General features: G+C 39.5%; 2 protein-coding genes across 4 annotated transcripts; one reads left to right on the forward strand and one right to left on the reverse strand.

The window, feature by feature from the left end:
- Positions 1-315: 315 nt before the first annotated feature.
- On the reverse strand, positions 316-5,835 carry SNAPC2 (small nuclear RNA activating complex polypeptide 2). Its single transcript, XM_014061625.2, has 5 exons — positions 5,441-5,835; positions 3,655-3,768; positions 3,501-3,569; positions 2,976-3,246; positions 316-1,378 (listed from the first exon to the last, which is right to left on the reverse strand). The coding sequence occupies exons 1-5, from the start codon at positions 5,621-5,623 to the stop codon at positions 1,002-1,004; spliced, it is 1,014 nt and encodes a 337-aa protein (XP_013917100.2). The 5' UTR covers positions 5,624-5,835; the 3' UTR covers positions 316-1,001.
- Positions 5,836-5,846: 11 nt separating this feature from the next.
- On the forward strand, positions 5,847-16,863 carry LOC106545156 (zona pellucida-binding protein 2). 3 transcript variants are annotated; one of them, XM_087719845.1, is made up of 10 exons: positions 6,027-6,130; positions 8,066-8,146; positions 8,375-8,488; positions 12,716-12,853; positions 13,187-13,399; positions 13,915-14,015; positions 14,581-14,755; positions 15,200-15,370; positions 16,046-16,124; positions 16,500-16,863. In XM_087719845.1, exons 1-10 carry the CDS (start codon positions 6,061-6,063, stop codon positions 16,813-16,815), a joined length of 1,458 nt encoding a protein of 485 aa, XP_087575971.1. In that variant the 5' UTR covers positions 6,027-6,060; the 3' UTR covers positions 16,816-16,863. The 3 variants fall into 3 exon arrangements, with proteins under 3 accessions (XP_087575972.1, XP_087575971.1, XP_087575973.1); XM_087719846.1 differs by lacking the exons at positions 6,027-6,130; positions 8,066-8,146 and adding an exon at positions 5,847-5,919; XM_087719847.1 differs by lacking the exon at positions 16,046-16,124.
- The last annotated feature ends 3,171 nt before the right edge of the window (positions 16,864-20,034 follow it).

Consider the following 20,034-nt stretch of genomic DNA (forward strand, 5'->3'; position numbering starts at 1 on the left):
ACTTGTTAAAATGGACTGTCTTCTACATGAACAGCAAGCAATGCTAAGTGAAATTTTCTGTTAACTATTGAAGAATATAATTTAATGCTATGGTCTAGCAGTTATGGCACCAGGCTAGAAAACAGGAGATTGTGAATTCTAGTCCTATCTGAGCCATGAAAGCCAGCTGGGTGACTTTCACTCTCAATCATTCTCTCTCAGGCCAACCTGCCTTACAACCTGCCTTGTTGTTGTGAAGAAAATAGGAGGAAGAAGGAGTATTAGGTATGATTGGTGCCTTGAGTCATTTGTAAAATAAGGCAGGATACAAGTAAATAAATAAAAATATTGCTTTTATATTGTACTGAAAGTATTACAGAGCTACACATATGTTAATTATTTCCTATCTATGATCTGCAGACCAATCAAGCTACTGCAGGTTGACCATACTGCAAACATCAGATCAGATTTTGAAGTTTTCACTCAATTTGGAATTATCTGATTTGTATGAAGTGATGGCATGAAATAAGAAACCAAAAATTTAATAGTAGCTTTGCCTCACCATCAGCTCACAGAAGTGATTAATCCTGATTAAGTGATCTTGAATTAAAGAAACGTGGCCAATTATACATAAAAGACTGTACAATCTTTTTCATAACACTAAAAACATTTCAGCTCTATTATACTGCAGAAATACTTTAATAACACTGATTGCATTTGATACATCTGGAATAATCCATATCCTGACAACAGACATGCATACTCAGAACATTAATTATGTAAGCACAAACTTTCTAAGATGAGACTGATTTCCCAGGAATAAGCAGTAAACTTCGGGATTTTTGGAAGAAAAATTCTAGTCACATATATCATTAATTTAAAAATACAAAGTAGAAATATTCATAGGCCAAGTGTTAAATACTGAAACAAATTAAGGGACCATGCTTGGCCAAAATATGACAGTTGTTTTTCCACTCTTATAGATACCAAGACACAACATTCATGACGTAACAAAAAAGTCTTCACTCCAAAATCTCTTTTTTTTGTGCTAGAATATCCAAAGGAAACCAAAATGAATTAAGTGGGCAAATACCCAGCGTCTTCCAATCCGTGGAAGATGTTGATGCTGTGCCACTTGTAGAAGAAGCACCAGAGCTAGTATCCTCTTGCTCTTGTAAAAAGTTATTTCTGGCTGATGGCATGTTAAAAAATGTTTCAGGAAGATCTTCCTTATTGTTTACAAGTGGGCTGATCTTTGCTTTACTTGTACTTTTTTCATTCTTATAGTGTGCACTTAAATCAATATAGCATTTGTACATGTGCCCCTTAAGTTTCTTATAATCCAGTTGGCTCAGTTCTTCTGGTAATGACAAAAGCAGATCTAGTAGAACAGCTGACTCTGCAGAAAGCAATAAGGAAGCAAAATGTAAGCAGTGACTGGGAGCTAATTCATGCTGTATTTTATTTTCTAATTGACATTTTTACAAGTTTTTTCTCCTATACTTTTCCCCCAAAGGGCTAGCAAAATAATTGTCATTGTTCACTCTTTCATGCATCAACTTATTTAAATTTTAATTATCTCCAAGTCTTAGACTTATGGCAACCTCTAACATGTTTTTTTAATGAAAAGCTAAATGAAAACTGTGGCCGTTACAATAACAGTTATAATTTCCCTACTTATATATGTAGAAAATTCTCTTAGCTCACTTTCACTCTTATTTTCACATGGAGAAATTTGCATTTCAAAATTTTCCTTACTCTAAAATCTCAACCATTGTTCCATAAACATTGCTAATAAACAAGCACGTTTTATTTTGAGCTGATGAGGAATAATTGGAACTTTAAACAAGCCTTTCCTTCATTTATCATCCTAAAAGTGCAAAAGTAGGTGGCCCACAGAGCTGGCCCAAGAATATTGAATGGGAAATTATCTTAAAACATTGCAGTACAGACTATATGTTTCATAACTGCTCTTTTGTTTACTATGGTTTATAATGGGTAATTTTTCTGTAGAATGCATTGCAGGTGGAGCCTTTATGGACTTTTTTTATATCTCTACAACTGGGAAACTAGGGAACTACTTTATTTTGAATTTCTACTGATTCCTATAGTGAAAGTTTGAAATTGTAAAATGAAATAACTAGTAGAGTTTGTAAATTTGTATATATGTATAATTCACACCAACAACACAACCAAAATCTCAAATGCTTATCCAACTGCCATATTCTTGCTTCCTTCACTGTTAATATTGCTCATTTTATAGGTTTTACACATCAATATTGCAATTAAAAAGATATCATATCTCTCACCCAATCACACTTGGAATAAATAAGCTTTGGGGATCCTTGGTGTTCTCAGTGTGGTAATTTTTCTGCAGATATTTCATTACCCAAATTAGGTGACATCATCAGTGCTAATATTTCCCTTGTCAATGTTAATGTATATTATCTTGAAGTTTCTACTGCCGTAATTAAGAAGTGCCAAATAAGATATCCGTAAACAGTCCAATCAAATGCCACTGGGAACAGCAGAACCTCCAGAACCACTCCCATTAACACTGACAGGGCAAGCACTAATGATCTTACCTAGTTTGGGTGATGAAAGTCTAGATTAAAAACTACCAAGCTCAGAGAGCACTAAGGATCCACGATTTCAAGCCTGAGCTACAAATATTCTCCTTTATTGGTAAACAGGCTTTCAAATGTACTGAAAACCTTGGAGACGTTCAATATGTTGTTTCCAGTTCTAGGGCTTTTTCATTCCCTGCAGCTTTTATGCAATTTAAGAGTCTTCCCTTCAATAAGAACCTGGAGCAGTTTACAAACATGAAATTTATTATAAAGAACAACACAATATTAAAAAGTAGATGTAAGAGCAACTAAGATTTAAAGATAGCGTAAATAAAACAATTACTGCACAAAAAAATAAATAGATATGACTCCAGATGCAGGAATAATTCATCTTATCTTTTCACCTTGGTCTAAATCCTGACTTACCACCAGGTGGTAGTTCTGGTGCTTTAGATCCCCGTGAGATGACTGAAAGATACTTGTATATCTTTTCAAAGTCCACATGAAATTCACCATTTTCTGCAGGGGTCAACTGTTCTACATCTGATGATGTAGTTGCTTCTTCAGATTCTTTATTGGATTTCATATTCTTGCTAGGAACAGCTGGGGCCATGCATTGAGTAGTATTTACTTCTACAGGCTTTGGTGGCACAGAGTGAAGCAAAGAGAGTGGCTCTGCAGATGCAATTGTTAAAACCTAAGTAAGATAATCAGAAGAAAAAATATCCAATAACTAAAGTGCTAGAAAACAGAAATTCTCTGTATATTTTCGACTACTTCATCTTTGCTTGGAAAGATGAAAATCAAAGGATTGAATAACTGTAGTTACCAATGGTAGACCTGCTTGTTTCAAGAGAACATTTGCATAACCAAACTTAGAAATCTCTGAAATTATTATATTCATAGAAATATTTATCTTATGTTATGTCATGGGGAGGATATCAATGTTACCTGGGAAAAAGCAGCTGTTACTGCATCCTCAAGGCAACCCGTTAACTTCTTAGCTAAACGAATCCATACCTGGAATAGAGAGTAGGACACAATAAATGAGTATCTTTTACCTACTTGTCTTATTTTTGAAACCATACTTTTAATAATTTCAGACCTCTATAGGTGCTGGAACTGGGGCATGCTTCTCTTTGCACTGGCGATATCGATACCGTGCCTTGACTGCTTCCCTTGCCACACGTTCTTTCAGCAGGTCTACAAATGCTAAGATCTGCAAAATATCACACATGAATGTTTAGAAGGCACATTCTATTCTTAAAATAGCACTGAAAATGGTTATTTTCAGAAAAAACTGCAGTTTATTCCTGGTGCAAAGGGGAGAAACATTACAATGAAAGTAGAATTATTTTGTTTTCTATAACTGTCAGCTTTGTCAGTCATAGGAATAGTTATATCCAGCCCACTTCATGAAAGCCCCCAACTGTTGAAACATCTACTGAACTTTACATTTTCAGAAATGGAGAACTAAAGTCATCCATTAATGAAAATTCTTTAGCCACAAACACTGTGTAAAGTGAAGCCTAAGAGCTGTGATGGCATAGTGTTTAGAATGCAGGATTGCAGGCAAATTCTGCCCACTGCAAGGAGTTCAATCCTGACTGGCTGAAGGTTGATGCAGCCTTCCATCCTTCTGAGGTCGGTAAAATGGGGACCCAGATTGTTGGGGGCAATACGCTGACTCTGTAAACTGCTTAGAGAGGGCCGTAAAGTACTATGAAGTCACATATGTCTAAGTCCTATTGCTAAGTGTAACACTCAGGAGAATCTGATCCAGATATTTTCAAACTGTTTTAATCTATGTAACCTGCTAGTTAAACAAACTGGAACACCTTATTAAGAGACAAAACTTTATTAGTAGAAAGCTGCTTGTATTCGAGTACCCTTTCCACCTTTTTTTTTAATCTCACGGAACCCATTTCATGGGTATTTTGGAACTGAGAAATAATTAGTCCCAAGTCATATCCCAGAATTGTAATTTTGAGGATTAAATTATGGGAAGACTCCATGTATGCTCTTTGATAGAAAGCCTGGATGGAAATGCATGTAAGAAAAATACACACAAATAGGAAGTTAAACATTTTTCTATTAACATACTTTAGCTTTGATTTAAATTTGGCTTGATGATGAATTCTTAAACATGGGAAAACTTATTCATAGTGGTTTCATTTCTTAGACATAAGAAAGTATTGCTGTTTCACATGTAGGCTTCTTTTACAGTTCAAGAGGAAAATCCTTATGTTTTACCATTCAAAAGCTACACACTCAGTTGACCACAATGCAAGATAGATTCTTAGTGTATGTTCCACATTCTTTTATAATAGAGACAAGGGTTTGTAATTAGTCCTTCTCTCTCGTTTTCAAAAGCTTGGGGGTGGGTGGGTGTTCTTCCATTCCATCTTTAAATGTCCTGTTTGCATCACTCTAAGGCACTCGCCTGTCACTTTCAAACCCACTTCACAATTAGAAATATATTCTCATCTTGAAGGTAGATTATTGGTATTATTAAGCTCGTATTTGGGCAGTTGAAACTCAAAATGGATCATGTTAAAATGAAAGATATGAATGTCCAGATTAAATAGTGACTAAGATAACCGAAAACGGTTCAACCCATAACAGTAACTAATTATAGACCGTAGTATAAAAGCAAGTATAATACGGCAAAGAAATAGATGTATAGCATGACCTGTTGATTGTTTCAGCTGTACTGTTAGAAATAGGTATGTTTTATATGTGTATCCTGTGTACTTCGTGTGATCTTATCGCAGTCTAAATAGACTAGCAGTTCCTCTGTTGCCACAAATCCTTCAGATCTTCCTGTTTCGTTTTAGAAAGAAGTCTTTTAAGTGATCCCAACCCACAGACTCCGCCTATAATATACTCACTTCATCTTCATTTCTGGAAGGCAAGTATTTCTTCAGCTGTCCCGGTCGCAGCGGGCCCGCAGTCTGGGCTTGAGCTCGCAAAGCCTGGAGAAGACGCCGCTTTTCTCGATCCGTCCAAACCCGGATTGCGGGGTCCAGGCGGAAGCGGGCGGGCGCCGATCGCAGCCTCGATGGGGGCTTCATAGCTCTTCTCCTAGAAAAGCTCCGGCACCAAACTCAAGAAAAAGGCGGGGGGGAGAGCGTCTTCGCGTTCCCGCGCAATAAATTTCGCCGCCCCCTTCCTTACTCCTCCCGCCCACCAAGTTTCGCAGCCCGCGCGGCTCAGGACCCCATTTCGTAAACAAATGAGCAACACTTCGCCAAGGTTCGGTTTCCAAGACTCGCGTTCTGATGATGTAGGCAGCTTACGCAATCACCGGCGACCAGGAGGAGAGGGGGCTGGTGACGTAGCCGACGCTTCCAAAGGAGGGGCGGGGCATGTAAGCGGTCGCGGAGTCACAGAGGGCTTTGAGGGGGTAACTAAGGAGGATGCGTAAAATGCCTTTCCTCCCTCTCGTTACCATGGTGATAGAGTGGGAACGCCCTCCGGCGCGGAGCAAATTATCCTCGAGTCGGGCTACATGTCCATGTCAGGTCGAAGGGTTGGAGTTGCTTTGGGTGTCATAATCCTCTTTCTTTGGGAAAGACCTGGTATGGAGATGGACTGCAGTGAGGTGGCCGGTCCTAGAAGGGTGGGAGCTTCACCATTTGAAGCTTTCAAGAAGAGACTGGACTGCTATTTGTCATAAATTGTGTAGGGTCTCCTGCTTTGGCGGGGTGGGGGTGGGGGGGTTGGACTACATGACCTATAAAGTCCCTTCCAACTCTGTTATTCTGGTTCCCATTGCTTGGAGGCTGGGATTCCGTGGGATGTAGAATGCCTTAAATAAGACAAGCCTTTAATAGATGGAACTATATAGGGCTATTGTGTTGTAGCTCTAGGGGCAAAAGATTGAAGGTGCAGCTTTTCCCATGATGGCACCTTCATACTGATGAGCAATATTTATCAGTAATTTAGTTCTGTTTGTTGGGAACATTCAAAAAACGATTTGACTTGGCCATTAGCAGATGAAATAGACCAACACTCATCTTGGCCCTCAGGAAAAATGGCTGCCTGTGTTATTTCATGAAAAACTTAAGTTTGGGTGAAGTCCTAAATCACAGATGTGGACGATTCATTTTATTTAGAAGCTTAAAACACATCAAGTGAAGGCAAGGGCAAATGGAAGGAGAGATGTGGGAGGTGAGAAGAGTAAATAGGAGGTAGAGCTAATAGAAGAATGCTGCTCATTTATTAAAATAAACACTTGAGTCATATTTTGAGCAAGCGCTCTAAGACATAACATACAGACTTTCTATAAGTACAATATATTTGTAGTCCATTCAGTAAACATTTAGACATTTGAAAGCTATCCAGTTATACAAATACCCATCTCTACATTTTCAGTTTTAATAGCATGGGAGTTCATATTTCTTGGCAAATAATGATTATAGTTGTGTTGCCATCTCTTCTGTTTTAAAAGACATATTAAATTGTGTACAAAAAATCTCCCAAACTACATATTTGTTGAGTTACTTTAGGTTCCCTATGCCCTAATAGTGAAAATTATAAGCACAAGCTTCCTAGTCAAGAAAATTCTCATAAAGTGATATTTGAATATTAATAACTTGGGATGGATAGATTCGTAATACAAAGAAATCACACTTTACATACTCCCATTTACATGGGGAGATGGATTTGTATTTGTATTGTATTTAATAGATTTATAGGCCGCCCAATCCCGAAGGACTCCGGGCGGCTTACAGAAAGTAAATTTTAAAAAAGAATTAAAAAAAACAGAGGAAACAAATTAAAACCACATCATTGTAACGTTACAACACATCATGCACCCAATCTGGTCGGGGCTGGACCTCAGTCATGAGGTCAACAGCCCCAGGCCTGCCGGAATAGCCAGGTTTTGATAGCCTTTCGGAAGGCCATGATAAAAGATTGGTTATGAGATCACAGTTATACTTGACAACACCTGAGAACTCAGTAACTATATTTTAGATCTGTTCCTTACTCTCAGTTTTCTTAATAGTCACATTGCTACTTATAGTATGCATTGCTGTTAGTTTCAGTGAGCCACTTTTCAGTCACTGATGTAACTTTGCTAGCAATGGATTGAAGGTAAATGCAGCAAGGCAATAGTTGAAGCAGTATAGTAAGTGCACTGATTGTGATTTGGCCACCTGATCTCCAGTGATTATGAGAAAACTGGTGAGTTCAACTAGCTGTAAATCCTGATTTGTGGCTCACTGTATTAGAACAAGGCCAACTGTAATGGATATATTATATTGGTTGTTATCAAACTGGGAGTGAGAAATCCTTATAAAATCAGGTTGTGATCCAAAGATCTGATATGATATTCTGATTTATTTTTACCTTACTTTTTGTTGGTAGGTGTGAGCTAGGGTTCAGGAGTTGCAGTGTAGCATTATACTGGAAAAGGCAGTTTTGTAAACATTGAAAGAAAAGTATTTACTTTGAATGTAGAATAATTTCCAGCCATAGCAGCTTGCTGAGGTTTTTACCTTGTTTTTCAGGCCACACACTCTTTCTTGATTTGTACAAGTCTGATAATGAAACTTTTTCAGGGCAAGCACCTATTGAAGAGAAAGAGACAGGTAAAAAAATTAATAAAGTTGAGATCTCTAAAAATAGATGGGAGTATTTAGCTTTTCCACATGTGTAACCCCTGGATATTAAAGTCTTAAATCTCTAGTCATGGGTCATGTTCTGTCCAACTGATCTAGTCATAAATATAGGTATTATTTAGAATTATACATTAAGAGACCTGAAGAACCTTGTCATCCTACTCTCTTAGGACTCTACCTCACTTTCATTTCTTTCAGAACTTATTTTTGTCCACATTGGGGCCAAGGAATTCACTGTACCATGCAAGCCTGAGAAAATAGATGTTGTGATTGGTATGAATCCTACCTACATCTGGAGCCTGGAAAATGGAGGTTTGGCTTTGTTGCTCAGGGCTGGAGATTTCTTTATAGAGAACAGCAGGAAATAGCATTTTTTTCTTGTGGAAGTATATATGAATATGTTATTGCTTTCAGTGCTGCTTTGGATTATGCTGCCTCAGATTTTTGGAGAGCTGAATTCAAATACTTTATAAATATTTTATAGTAGGAATAAATTCCAAGAACCTGTGGGACCTGCCCCAGTCTGATTGCCTAGGGAAGTAAAACTCTCAACTCCATTTGCTTGAAGTGAAAAGGAACTTTTACTAAGAGATGGTGATTGCAGTAGAGTCAAGTGGAATCTAAAGTTCCTGTGCACCAATACAGGACTAACCCCTTGGTTCCTTTTAGCCCTCCTTCCCCCATGGGAAGTAACCAATCTGGCATCACAGAGATATTTTGGGAAACACTGAGATTGTTTAGGTTGGTGAAATTCTATTGTCATGGTAAACTGCATTGAAGATGCCAACATGCTATCACAATCTGGATTCCAAAATACTCTGTTCTTCCTCAACTGTCAATCTCCCCTTCCAGTTTCCCATCATTAAGGTATATAGCTTTATTGCCAATTTGTTCCCTGTCCCTTTCCCAATTGTTGGCAGAATGCTGGCAAGGCACCAAGCTGAAGCTGGTGGATCTGACAGTGCCTTGCATGCAACTAAACTTTAGAGCAGCAGTAGATAAGTTGGCATCCTTCAGATGTTTTGGTTTGTAACTCTAAAGATATCTGAATGGTGATCATGCTGGTTAGGACTTTTGGATTTCAACTATCTGGAGGGTTCTTTTTTAAGAATGTTAAAAGATTTGAACTTGCTAAGTTAGAACATAAAAATCTTTCCTATCCTAGTTTAACAAGTTATTAAGAATTGACTATAAATACATATTACAGGTGGCATCAGACACCCTTAAATTTATATTATTAAATTGGCCCTTAATTTGTAGTTGGTTTCCAACATAACATTATTTCTGGATAATACTCAGTTACTCAGTTACTGGACAAAAAGGTTTTGAGGAGATAGAACTATTTAGTATTTTTTACTAAACCTTTAGTATTTTTACTAAAAAAAATTACTAAAACCTTTTCTAGTTTTATTTTTTGTAAAATGTGCGATATAATTTATTGCCAATTTACTATATGAGTTCACTATCAGGTTTCTACAAGAAAACAAACAGGCATTCAAGGAGAAATTTAGATAAGTAGATTTACTGTAATAGTTATGAAAGAATTCCTGCCTTTTCTGTGTATTAAATGAGAACCATATACGGGATTAAATACCATCAATATGCGGACGATACCCAGTTGTATCTGTCCACCCCGTGCCAACTCAGCAAAGCGGTAGAAGTGATGTGCCAGTGCCTGGAGGCTGTCAGGGTCTGGATGGGAGTAAACAAGCTGGCACTCAATACAGACAAGACCGAGTGGCTATTGATGTTGCCCCCCAAAGACGGTCCAGATATTCCATCTCTCAGCTTGGGGGGTGAAACTATACACCCCTCAGAGAGGGTCCGCAACTTAGGTGTTCCTCCTGGATTCACAGCTGACATTAGAAAATCACTTGTCAGCTGTGACCAGGGGGGCTTTTGCCCAGGTTTGTCTGGTGCACCAGTTGCGGCCCTACCTGGACCAGGGGGCACTTCAAATGGTCACTCATGCTCTCGTCACCTCTAAGCTTGATTACTGCAATGCACTTTACATGGGGCTGCCCTTAAAGAGTGTTCGGAGACTACAGTTGGTCCAGAATGCAGTCGCGTGAGCGATATCAGGTGTACCTAGATACACCCATGTTACACCTATCCTCCGCAAGCTGCACTGGCTTCCCATCGGTCTCCGGACGCGCTTCAAGGTGCTGGTCATGACCTTTAAAGCCCTACATGGCTTGGGACCTGGATACCTGCGGGACCGCCTCCTGCCACATACCTCCCAACGACCCATAAGATTCACTGGCTGGGCCTCCTCCGGGTCCTGTCGACCAGGCAATGCCGGTTGGCGACCACTTGGGGGAGGGCTTTCTCTGTAGCTGCTCCGGCCCTGTGGAACGATCTCCCCGCAGAGATCCAGACCCTTCCCACTCTCTCGGCCTTCCGAAAAGCCACTAAAACCTGGCTGTTCCGGCAGGCCTGGGGCTGTTGACCCCGAAATACGGTCCAGCCCCATCTAGAACCGAGTGCATGAAGTGTTGTTTTTAAATCTATCTTTTCTTTTCCTTATATTTTTGTTTTGATTTTACTTTGTATTGTAAGCCGCCCGGAGTCCTGCAGGATTGGGTGGCATATAAATGTTATTAAATTCAAATTTGAAGTTCAAATATTATACTTGTAATATAATGCATTAGAGGCTATTCTCTTTGGATGGGAGTGATGGTTTGTGCCTGTCTCTTATTCTGATAGTACGTGGATCAGCTACTAGGCTGTTTGCTTGTATTGTATAACTTGGTCTCACATATGCTGCTTTTTTTTTTTTTTTTTTTTGCATCAGTATATTTTAAAAGTGTGGAATGTAACGTTGCCTGAAAAAGTGAACACAAGAAAGAATTTTGAAAAATTATTTAAAATTTGCTACTTTTACAATTGGTTTCAAATGATTAGTTATATTAATAAAGTAAATTTCCAACAGATAAACTTCATCTATGCCTCCTTTCTGAGCAGAAATATTGAATATATATGTTTAAAATGTTGTATCCCTCCAAAAGATTACAAATGTACAACTGCAAATATCTCTGAAATAATTTCTTATTGTATTGTATTTTATTCTTCATGATATTCCTTTCAGTATGTTGTTAATGTATTGCCTGTATAAATATATAACTTTAAATAACTGGAGGGCACATAGTTTACTTCTTCCTTAGGCAAAAGCATGAGGGTATAATGTTTGATTTGCTAATAGTTATGTCAGGGATGGGTTGCTGCCAGTTTTACTACCAGTCCATAACCCACGTGCAACGCACACTGCATGTGTGCATGTTGTTCAATGTAAATTGTTCTTCGCCCATGTGCAGAACAATTTACAGTGAACTGCGCATGTGCAGTCACTATAAACCAAAATGGCAGCAGGACGAAACGGGAGCAATCCACCTCTGAGTTTTGTGTGTGTGAATGTGCATACACAGAGATGAAAATTACAGTCTAGAGAAAGAAATTTAGCTTGTCAAATCAATTTCTGCCTCCAGGATCCAAATCTTAAAAAGTGCTGATGGTAGTGCTATAATTACCTTGATGGTTTACTAATGGGCTGCCCTCCCTAATGGGCTGCCATCCCAGATGTTACTGATTGCAGACCAACATTGCTCTAAAGTAAGGAGGAATGAGACAGTGAGACAAGCAGATTTAAGTAAGGCAGCCCCTATACCTGGGCTACAAAAACATTATACAAAACTAGATGGTACTAAGAGATGCAGAAAATTATAACTCTGCTATCATTTAGTGGTCCCCAAGTTTTTTGCAGTTCAGATGGATAAACTACAAACATACAATTTGAGCCCTAAGACAAATCTGCAAATGTGCTTTTCAACTCCTCAGGTAAAAAGCCAAGCTGATCAGAATTCTAATTTTAATAATAATTTTTCTATATTTATCTAGGCAATTCTATAGATTAGGCTCATTTTTTTCTAATATCTATTTTATAATGCAGAAAATATTGGAACAGCTGCTTTGAATGACATTACTGAGTACAACAATGCATTGACATAGCTATTTTTTCTATATAATTGAGAAATATACATTTTTATCTTTAAGACTCGACTCTGGAAAATAATAATTGGAATAAGTCATGAGAAAACTTAATATTTTCAAACATGTAATTTAATTATATCATTAATGATATATTTATATTTAATTTTTAAATTCAAACTTCATAAGGTACATTTTTAGAGAAGGCATATGAAAAAGTAAGGTTGATAACTGATTTTATGTGGGATAGTCATAAAATCAGGAGTAATTAGGTTTCAAGGTTTCATGAACTGGGCAAAGAGAAAGAGCTTGTATCGGAGAAGATTCATTTCCAAAAGGACTGTTAAATGGCTGGGGAGTGGGTAATGGGTTCTTACACTGTGAAATTTGAATATTGTAAGCTTTCAGGAGTGACTCCTTGTGATTTGGGCAGCCATATAAATTTCTTTAATAAATGAATAAATAAAATTTCTAGTTCAGTGCAGGTGCCTTGGTGGATTGACTAAGATGAATTTGCCATTCTTGAATGATACGACTTTATTGTCTGCTTTCCAGAAAACCTAACTCTCCATTCTGGTGCCTCCCTGATTTTGCATGAATTCCGTGCTGAGGAGAGTGGACGCTATACCTGTTCTATCTCTTTCACAGAGGAAGACCAGCTCCATACTATGACTTTCTCTCATACAGTGGTGGGTGAGTATATCCCTGCTGTTATGAAGGATAGCTAAACAACAGGAAACCAATGCTATGGAGGCTTGATGAGAGAACAATGTTTGATTTGATTTATTTGATTATATGGAGAGATTATGGAAGAAAATGTTTTTCAGAAACAAGTATGAAGAAAACAGCTTTCCTGTGACTGGATCCTCTAGCCAAATGCCAACATACCTTTTCAAATTTTTAAGAATTCATTATTGGTTTCCAGAATTTAGAATCTGATCTTTTCTTCCTGATTGCTATGATATGGTGCATTCAATATCTTGTAGTGAATTTTAAATATAAATTTAATTTTGTTCCTTTTCTCAGGGTATCACATACGTGGCGAATTAGAGGTCCTCCTGATTTTTCAGAGTAACTCATGTGATAAGCAATTGACACGTGAATTTGTGAGAACTCTACATGCACAACTGAGTCAATTGGTGTTCCACCTCCGTTGTGAGCTCCTTTCTGGGAGCACCACTTGCTTTCCTACTGTGGAGAAGCCTTTGGATGAGTTCAACCTCCAAGTAGAGCTAAAAGGTCAGAGCCACAAAGGGATACAGTTTGGAGACTCCCTGATGAAATCAGGAAGATATATTTCAGTTGTACTTTGGGGAGAAAGTGAACTTTATTTATCATAGGAAAGATTCATGCAGAAAACTGCTAGGTTGGCAGAAGCTGGGACAAGTAACGGGAGCTCATTCTGTTATGCAGCACTTGGGATTTGAACTGCCGACCTTTCTGATGGGCAAGCTCAGCATCATAGCCACTGAGCCACCATGTCCAACTCTCTAAAGTTTAGCCACTGTAATCTTCATGCATGCAAATCTTCATGGGGGAAAGCAAGTAGTATACTGTCAATTGATTTTACAAAGCATTTCTTCTCCAAAGAACCCAGAACACCGTCCAAAAAAGATTGTGATGAAAATGTTTTGCGTATTATTATTTTGCAGTATTGCATGATGTTTGGATTCTCTGTGTGGTGGTAAATAAGAGAATCTTGGTTAGAGCAGAGAAGAACAGTACAAGAATAGTAATGTATTTTTGTTTTTCAGTAACTCCATTTGGAAAGGACTGGGATAAATCCTGCTACCCTCAGATTGATTCAATGGCATTAGAATGTTACCACTCGGCAGTCCAGAAAAATCTACAGGAGGTTTGTAATTTGTCCCACTAGGAAATGACTTACTGGGTTTTAGAGCTAGTTACATTTTCACCAAATGCCTGCTAGAAAGCTTGTCTTTCAAAATGCAACAAGAGGTTTCATGTACTTGGATCAACCATAGCTGGCAAAGGTCAACAGGATGCATAGTTTTTTCTGTTCTGCTCTTGTCACTACACATCCGTGTAATCAGAATCTGTGAATATGCATTTTGCATCCTCAAACTAATAGTTGATACTTAATTGATCTATAATGGTGGGGCTATATACTGTGGGGTGGGAATCAAGAACATCAAACAGCAAGTCTGTTGAAACAGTTGATGCATGCTTTTATCCATAAGACATTTAGTATGCAATTAACTAAGTTTTGCCTAGTCACTTTTATGGAATATACATAATATTACCAGCAATTGCTGACCTCCTAAATTTTCTGTTCACTTTTTTCTTTACTTCTTTTTTCAACTACTCACAAACATACATACACACACTCATAGGGAAATGGTTATCTGTTTCACTTTGTGGCTCCAAAAGTTTTCTTTTCTTGACCCTTTGCTTTACAGGCCAAGGAAGCCATGACTGAATTTATGGATAAGAATAAAAACTTTTCTCTGGAAACATCAAATGGTTCGGATGTTTCTTTTGTCAATACCTTTTTCAATTTCTTAGAAGAGGGAAAGTGCCACGAGGGTTATGGACAGACACAGGAGCTACAGTCACGCTGTCCCGACTGCTGTAGTGAGTTAAGCAGGTGATCCAAAAGCTACTGCCTCAACTGTCTTCAGAAACTGTCTTTGGTCTATAAACTTCTGTTTCTCTCTATGCTGTGGGAAGTCTTTTACCCATTCTGTTCCTATATCTTTGTCTTGTCTTTCTTTTTCATATAATGTTTCTGTAGCTCTGTCAGGTGTATCTTGGAACCCAGGCAGATTCTGTCCAAATGTAGGGACTTACCTATTTATCAGCATCTACTGCATATGATTCCTCCAAATCAAGACCTTTAAAAAATGTTTAGAAGAGCTCATATTTTCTAAAAAGATACCTGCTAGGAATTGCCCTTATGTGGTCAACATTGAAATTCAACTTCTCTGCTCCCTACACATTAGGTTAATGGAAAAATGACATTTGTTCTTTTCACTTTATCCTTTCTTTTTTCCCTTTATCTGCCAATTTTCTGAACAGCTTTGTGCCCTCCTGGAACATACAGTGTGGCTACCACTGACAGCTGTGTTCTCTGTCCAATTGGGAGCTATAGCTTGCACTATGGGACAATCATCTGTATTTCATGCAACAATAATTGGCTTACCTCTCACCCTGGTGCCAGAACATCTGCAGACTGCATGAATATGAGAGGTATGTATTAGATTGGATATTTCCTTAGAGTCCCATTTATTGGCAGTCAGTTTTTTATTATTTTTTAAAATACAAATACTACCTTCAGAAGGAATTTTCAGGACTTCAGCAGGAAAAGGATTCAATTTTGTTTCTCTTGTTTCAGTCATAATCATAAGCAACCCCATAGCCCTACTAACATTACTTATGCATGTTAAGAACTCCATGCTAAAAGCATAAATGGAGTTAACATTGGGCCTTGTTTGGCCTCCCAGTGTTTTTCTTTCAGTGACATAAATTGAAGGAAGTGGTGAGATATTCCATGAGTCTGTGAGTATAGTTATGGAGGTGTCTGAAAAATAGTTTCCAAGGCTCTATTTTTTTTTATAATCTTGTTAATAAATACAAACATGTAGTTTACTGTCCTAGTTGCAAATCTTAATACATGTGTAGTCTTAACACATGGGAAGAACACTAGTTTTGGGAAGATTTATACAGTAATAAGTGGAAATGAAAAAGTAGCAGGTGAACATAGAAGAACACACATGTAGATTCACTGGAGCGCTTGGTCCCAATATTTATGTACCCTAGTTTCCTGTTTCCTTCCATATATAATACTTAATTGGAATACATACTATAACTGTATAGGAGGCTTGACTTTGAATGCTGAGGATCCCCTAATCTGTCTTCATATAGTCCCTCCTTCACGTCGATTTTCTGTAGTGATGATAGCCTTTGTCGTGCCTCCACTTGGTTGCCTCTGTCTCATTATGATGTAAGTTCTGACTATTCTCATTTCCTATCTTATTTCATTCTTGTAAAATTTCATAGCCAGATAGATTTATGAGTAATCAGTTTAAATGAATCAGTTTAAAGAAAAATTATGATTTACAGTAGTTATAATTATCTAATCAGATAATTTAGGTATAATTACCTAAAACTTTCTTTTATGTTAGCAATTAATTACAAAACTTGTTAGTATATGATATTTCTTACTATGCTTTGTAAAAGGTTATATACAGTAGGTTCCTAGAGAATTGAAAAACACAACTCATGGGAAAGAGAATGTTGTTTTGGGAAAACAGTGGTGTGGATGTCTTTTGGGGTTCACATGTTTCTAATTAAGTGCATCTCTGTCCATCTCTTGCAGCTGTTGCTATTGCTTTCGCCGTCGCTGGCAGAAACATCGTTCCTCTGCTAAAATTGATGGAGAGACCAAAGTACAAGAAGAAGGTCTTGCTTCTACTACAGTTGATGAACAGACCAAAGTACAAGAAGAAACTCCAGCTTCTGCTAATGACACTGTCATTGTAGTCACTGAAGAACATCCTTCTCTCCCTTTGCCTTTTTCTAGTTCTGAACATCCCAACAAAGAAGAGGGCATGTCTCTACTTCTTTCCAAGCTACAACCACAGGCTCTTCCTGGGCTGGCAAATCCTGCTGCCAAAGGCCTTTTGTCATCATAGCTCTAACTTGTTTTGAATGATAATTCCCAATAAATTATTATCTAGGAAGTAGCTTTGGTCTTGTTGTTTCTACTGATAAGTTAGTCCCCACTAACTACCCTATTCAGACTTTTCATTTTCTATGGCTCTCGTCTGCTGTATTTTTTGATAATTTATTTCCATACCAAGAATGTTAAAGGTTATGTATTCCTTAGTAACCACTGCCCATTGTACCTTATTACCCTAACATTACAGGCTAGCAGATTGGTAGCTGAGTGTTCATTTCTAGGATACAAGAAAAAACACTATTGCTTTTTGTGAGAAGTGCTAGTATTTTGCAAGAAAGAAACCATGGAGCCATATTCATGAGGAAGAGTAGAAATACACCATATGCAATTATCTCAAAAGGAAAGGACAATGAAATAGGAAAAAGAAAATGAGAAGTCAGTCATGACTTAGATAAAATGTAAGAAACTAGTATACTCTCTAAAACAGGTTCAATATAATGGATGGATAGCCACCTCTCCTCACCCCAAAGTCATTCCACTGAAATTTAGCAGCAATTATTCCTGAATTTTGGCATAACTTTTTCAGGACTTAAAGTGCTTTTAAGAGTTGGAATAGGAGCAGTTAGCCTTTGGGAGGGCTCCTCTCCCCTTCATTATTCTTAAACTCCCCTTTGCTAAAGACTGAAATATCTGCATAACATACATCCAGTTACATTTCCTCAATTATAACAACCAATGAATGATCTCTGGTCTTTCAGAAAATCAGGAGGATGAATTGTGACTCTGGCTTAAAAGAATAAAGACCTTACAGTTCTTTTAAAAAAATGCAGAAAAAAACCAAAAGTTCATACACTGCTTTTTACACTTTGTTTTCAACATCAACTCAAAGATTTGTGCGGCCATCAGTTACCAAAAGATTGCCCATTCCTGATTAAGGATACTTTAAAGGTTTAAGGAAACAGGATCATAATCTGTTATTTTTTTCAGGAACAGAGGCACACCTAATTTATGTGTCTTGAGTCTGACAGGCTCTGTTAATTTCCTCATTTCCTATGCAGCAGTGATAAATAGAGCACCCATCTGCCAGCACTTGATAAAGAGCTCAAAGAATGTATTGCTAACGAGAAAAAAAATAAATGGGCCATAACTGAGGCTGCATTTCCACAAAATAATGCCCAGTATTTATCTTGTTAGCAAAGGAGGCAGGTTAGATGAATACACTGCTGGCAGAAATTAAGGTAACAAGTCCTTTTTGTTCTGACAGGAATCTGATCCAAATATTTGATTTAGATTTAGATTTATTTTATTTGTATGCCGACCTTCTCCGGGAGGGACTCAGGGCGGCAAACAACTCAAGGGGGAAAAGGGAAACATAGAACACAATACAAGTAGTTAAAATATCCAAGAATCACACAACCACATAGGTCGAGAGGGGAGGGGAACTCATCAACCCCAGGCCTGCCGGCAAAGCCAGGTTTTGACGGCTTTTTGGAAGGCCTGGAGAGAGGTGAGGGTCCGAATCTCTGCGGGGAGTTCATTCCAGAGGGCCGGAGCTGCCACAGAGAAGGCCCTCCCCAGGGTAGTAGCCAGGTGGCATTGGCTGGTAGACGGAACCCGGAGGAGGCCGACCCTGTGTGATCTAATGGGTCTTTGGGAGGTAATTGGCAGCAGGCGGTCTCTCAAGTACCCAGGTCCAATACCATGAAGGGCTTTATAAGTTACGACTAGCACTTTGAAGCATATCCGGAGACTGATCGGTAGCCAGTGCAGCTTGCGGAGGATAGGTGTAACGTGGGTGTACCAAGGTGCACCCACAATCGCTCGCGTGGCTGCCTTCTGGATGAGTTGAAGTCTCCGAATACTCTTCAAGGGCTGCCCCATGTAGAGCGCATTGCAGTAGTCCAGTCTTGAGGTCACGAGGGCATGAGTGACTGTTGCGAGTGCCTCCCGATTCAGGTAGGGACGCAACTGGTGCACCAGGCGAACCTGGGCAAATGCCCCCCTGGTCACAGCCGACAAATGATGTTCTAAGGTCATCTGTGGGTCCAGGAGGACTCCCAAGTTGCGAGCCCTGTCTGAGGGGTGTAAATTTTCACCCCCCAGCCTGAGTGATGGAATATTAGCCAAATTCTTGGGAGGGAAACACAACAGCCACTCGGTCTTGTCTGGATTGAGCACAAGCTTGTTGACCCCCATCCAGACCCTGACAGCCTCCAGGCACTGGCACATCATGTCAACCGCTTCACTGAGTTGGCACGGAGCGGACAGATACAACTGTGTATCATCCGCGTATTGATGGTATTTTATCCCGTGCCGTCGAATGCTCTCACCCAGTGGCTTCATGTAGATATTAAACAAGAGGGGGGATAGGACCGAACCCTGAGGAACCCCATATTTCAGGGGCCTAGGGGTCGACCTCTCCTCCCCAACCAACACTGACTGCAACCTGTCCGAGAGGTAGGAGGAGAACCACCGAAAAACGGTGCCTCCCACCCCCACCTCTCGTAACCATCACAGAAGGATACCATGGTCGATGGTATCGAAGGCCGCTGAGAGGTCGAGAAGCACTAGGATGGAGGGATGACCTCCATCCCTGGCTCTCCAGAGATCATCGGTCAGTGCGACCAAAGCGGTTTCCATGCTGCAGCCAGGCCTGAATCTAGACTGAAAGGAGTCTAGATAATCGGCTTCATCCAAGGACCGTCGGAGTTGAGAGGCTACCACTTTCTCAACAACCTTCCCAATGAAGGGGAGGTTGGAGACTGGACGGTAGTTGTTCAAACTGGCTGGATCCAGCGATGGCTTCTTCAGAAGGGGTCTCACCACCGCTATCTTCAATGCCGGTGGGAAGAAGCCCTCCCGAAGAGAAGCATACACCATCGCTTGGATCCAGCACCGTGTCACCTTCTTGCTGTTCGCGACCAGCCAGGAGGGGCACGGGTCCAGTACACACGTGGCAGCACTCACCGCTCCCATGGCCTTGTCCACTTCATCAGGAGCAACAGGTTGAAAGTCAGTCCAGAGATGTCGTTCAAGACCTTCCCCCGGTACCTCGGCTGGCTCTGCGCAATTGGAGTCCAGCTCCATCCGAAGCCGAGCAACTTTGTCCACGAGGAACTGGACATATTCCTCTGCTCTACCTTGTAAAGGGTTCTCCGCAACCCTCGCATTTAGGAGGGAGCGGGTCACCCTAAACAAGGCAGCAGGGCGAGACTTGGCGGACGTTATCAGA

The sequence above is a fragment of the Thamnophis sirtalis genome, unplaced genomic scaffold (assembly GCF_051295495.1).
Source record: "Thamnophis sirtalis isolate CommonGarterSnake01/CBP01778 unplaced genomic scaffold, rThaSir2_p1.2 scaffold_7, whole genome shotgun sequence".
In the NCBI taxonomy this organism is placed as follows: domain Eukaryota; kingdom Metazoa; phylum Chordata; class Lepidosauria; order Squamata; family Natricidae; genus Thamnophis; species Thamnophis sirtalis.

Bases quoted from the DNA above. Each gene is read 5' to 3' on its own strand.
- SNAPC2 (XM_014061625.2), bottom strand. From the start codon at position 5,623: ATGAAGCCCCCATCGAGGCTGCGATCGGCGCCCGCCCGCTTCCGCCTG. The intron at 3,769-5,440 runs GTGAGTATATTA...GATATTTTGCAG, and splicing joins CTTCCAGAAATGAAGATGAA to ATCTTAGCATTTGTAGACCT. The intron at 3,570-3,654 runs GTCTGAAATTAT...TCTCTATTCCAG, and splicing joins CAGTTCCAGCACCTATAGAG to GTATGGATTCGTTTAGCTAA.
- LOC106545156 (XM_087719845.1), top strand. From the start codon at position 6,061: ATGTCCATGTCAGGTCGAAGGGTTGGAGTTGCTTTGGGTGTCATAATC. The intron at 8,489-12,715 runs GTTTGGCTTTGT...TCTGCTTTCCAG, and splicing joins CTGGAGCCTGGAAAATGGAG to AAAACCTAACTCTCCATTCT. The intron at 14,756-15,199 runs GTGAGTTAAGCA...TTTTCTGAACAG, and splicing joins ACGCTGTCCCGACTGCTGTA to CTTTGTGCCCTCCTGGAACA.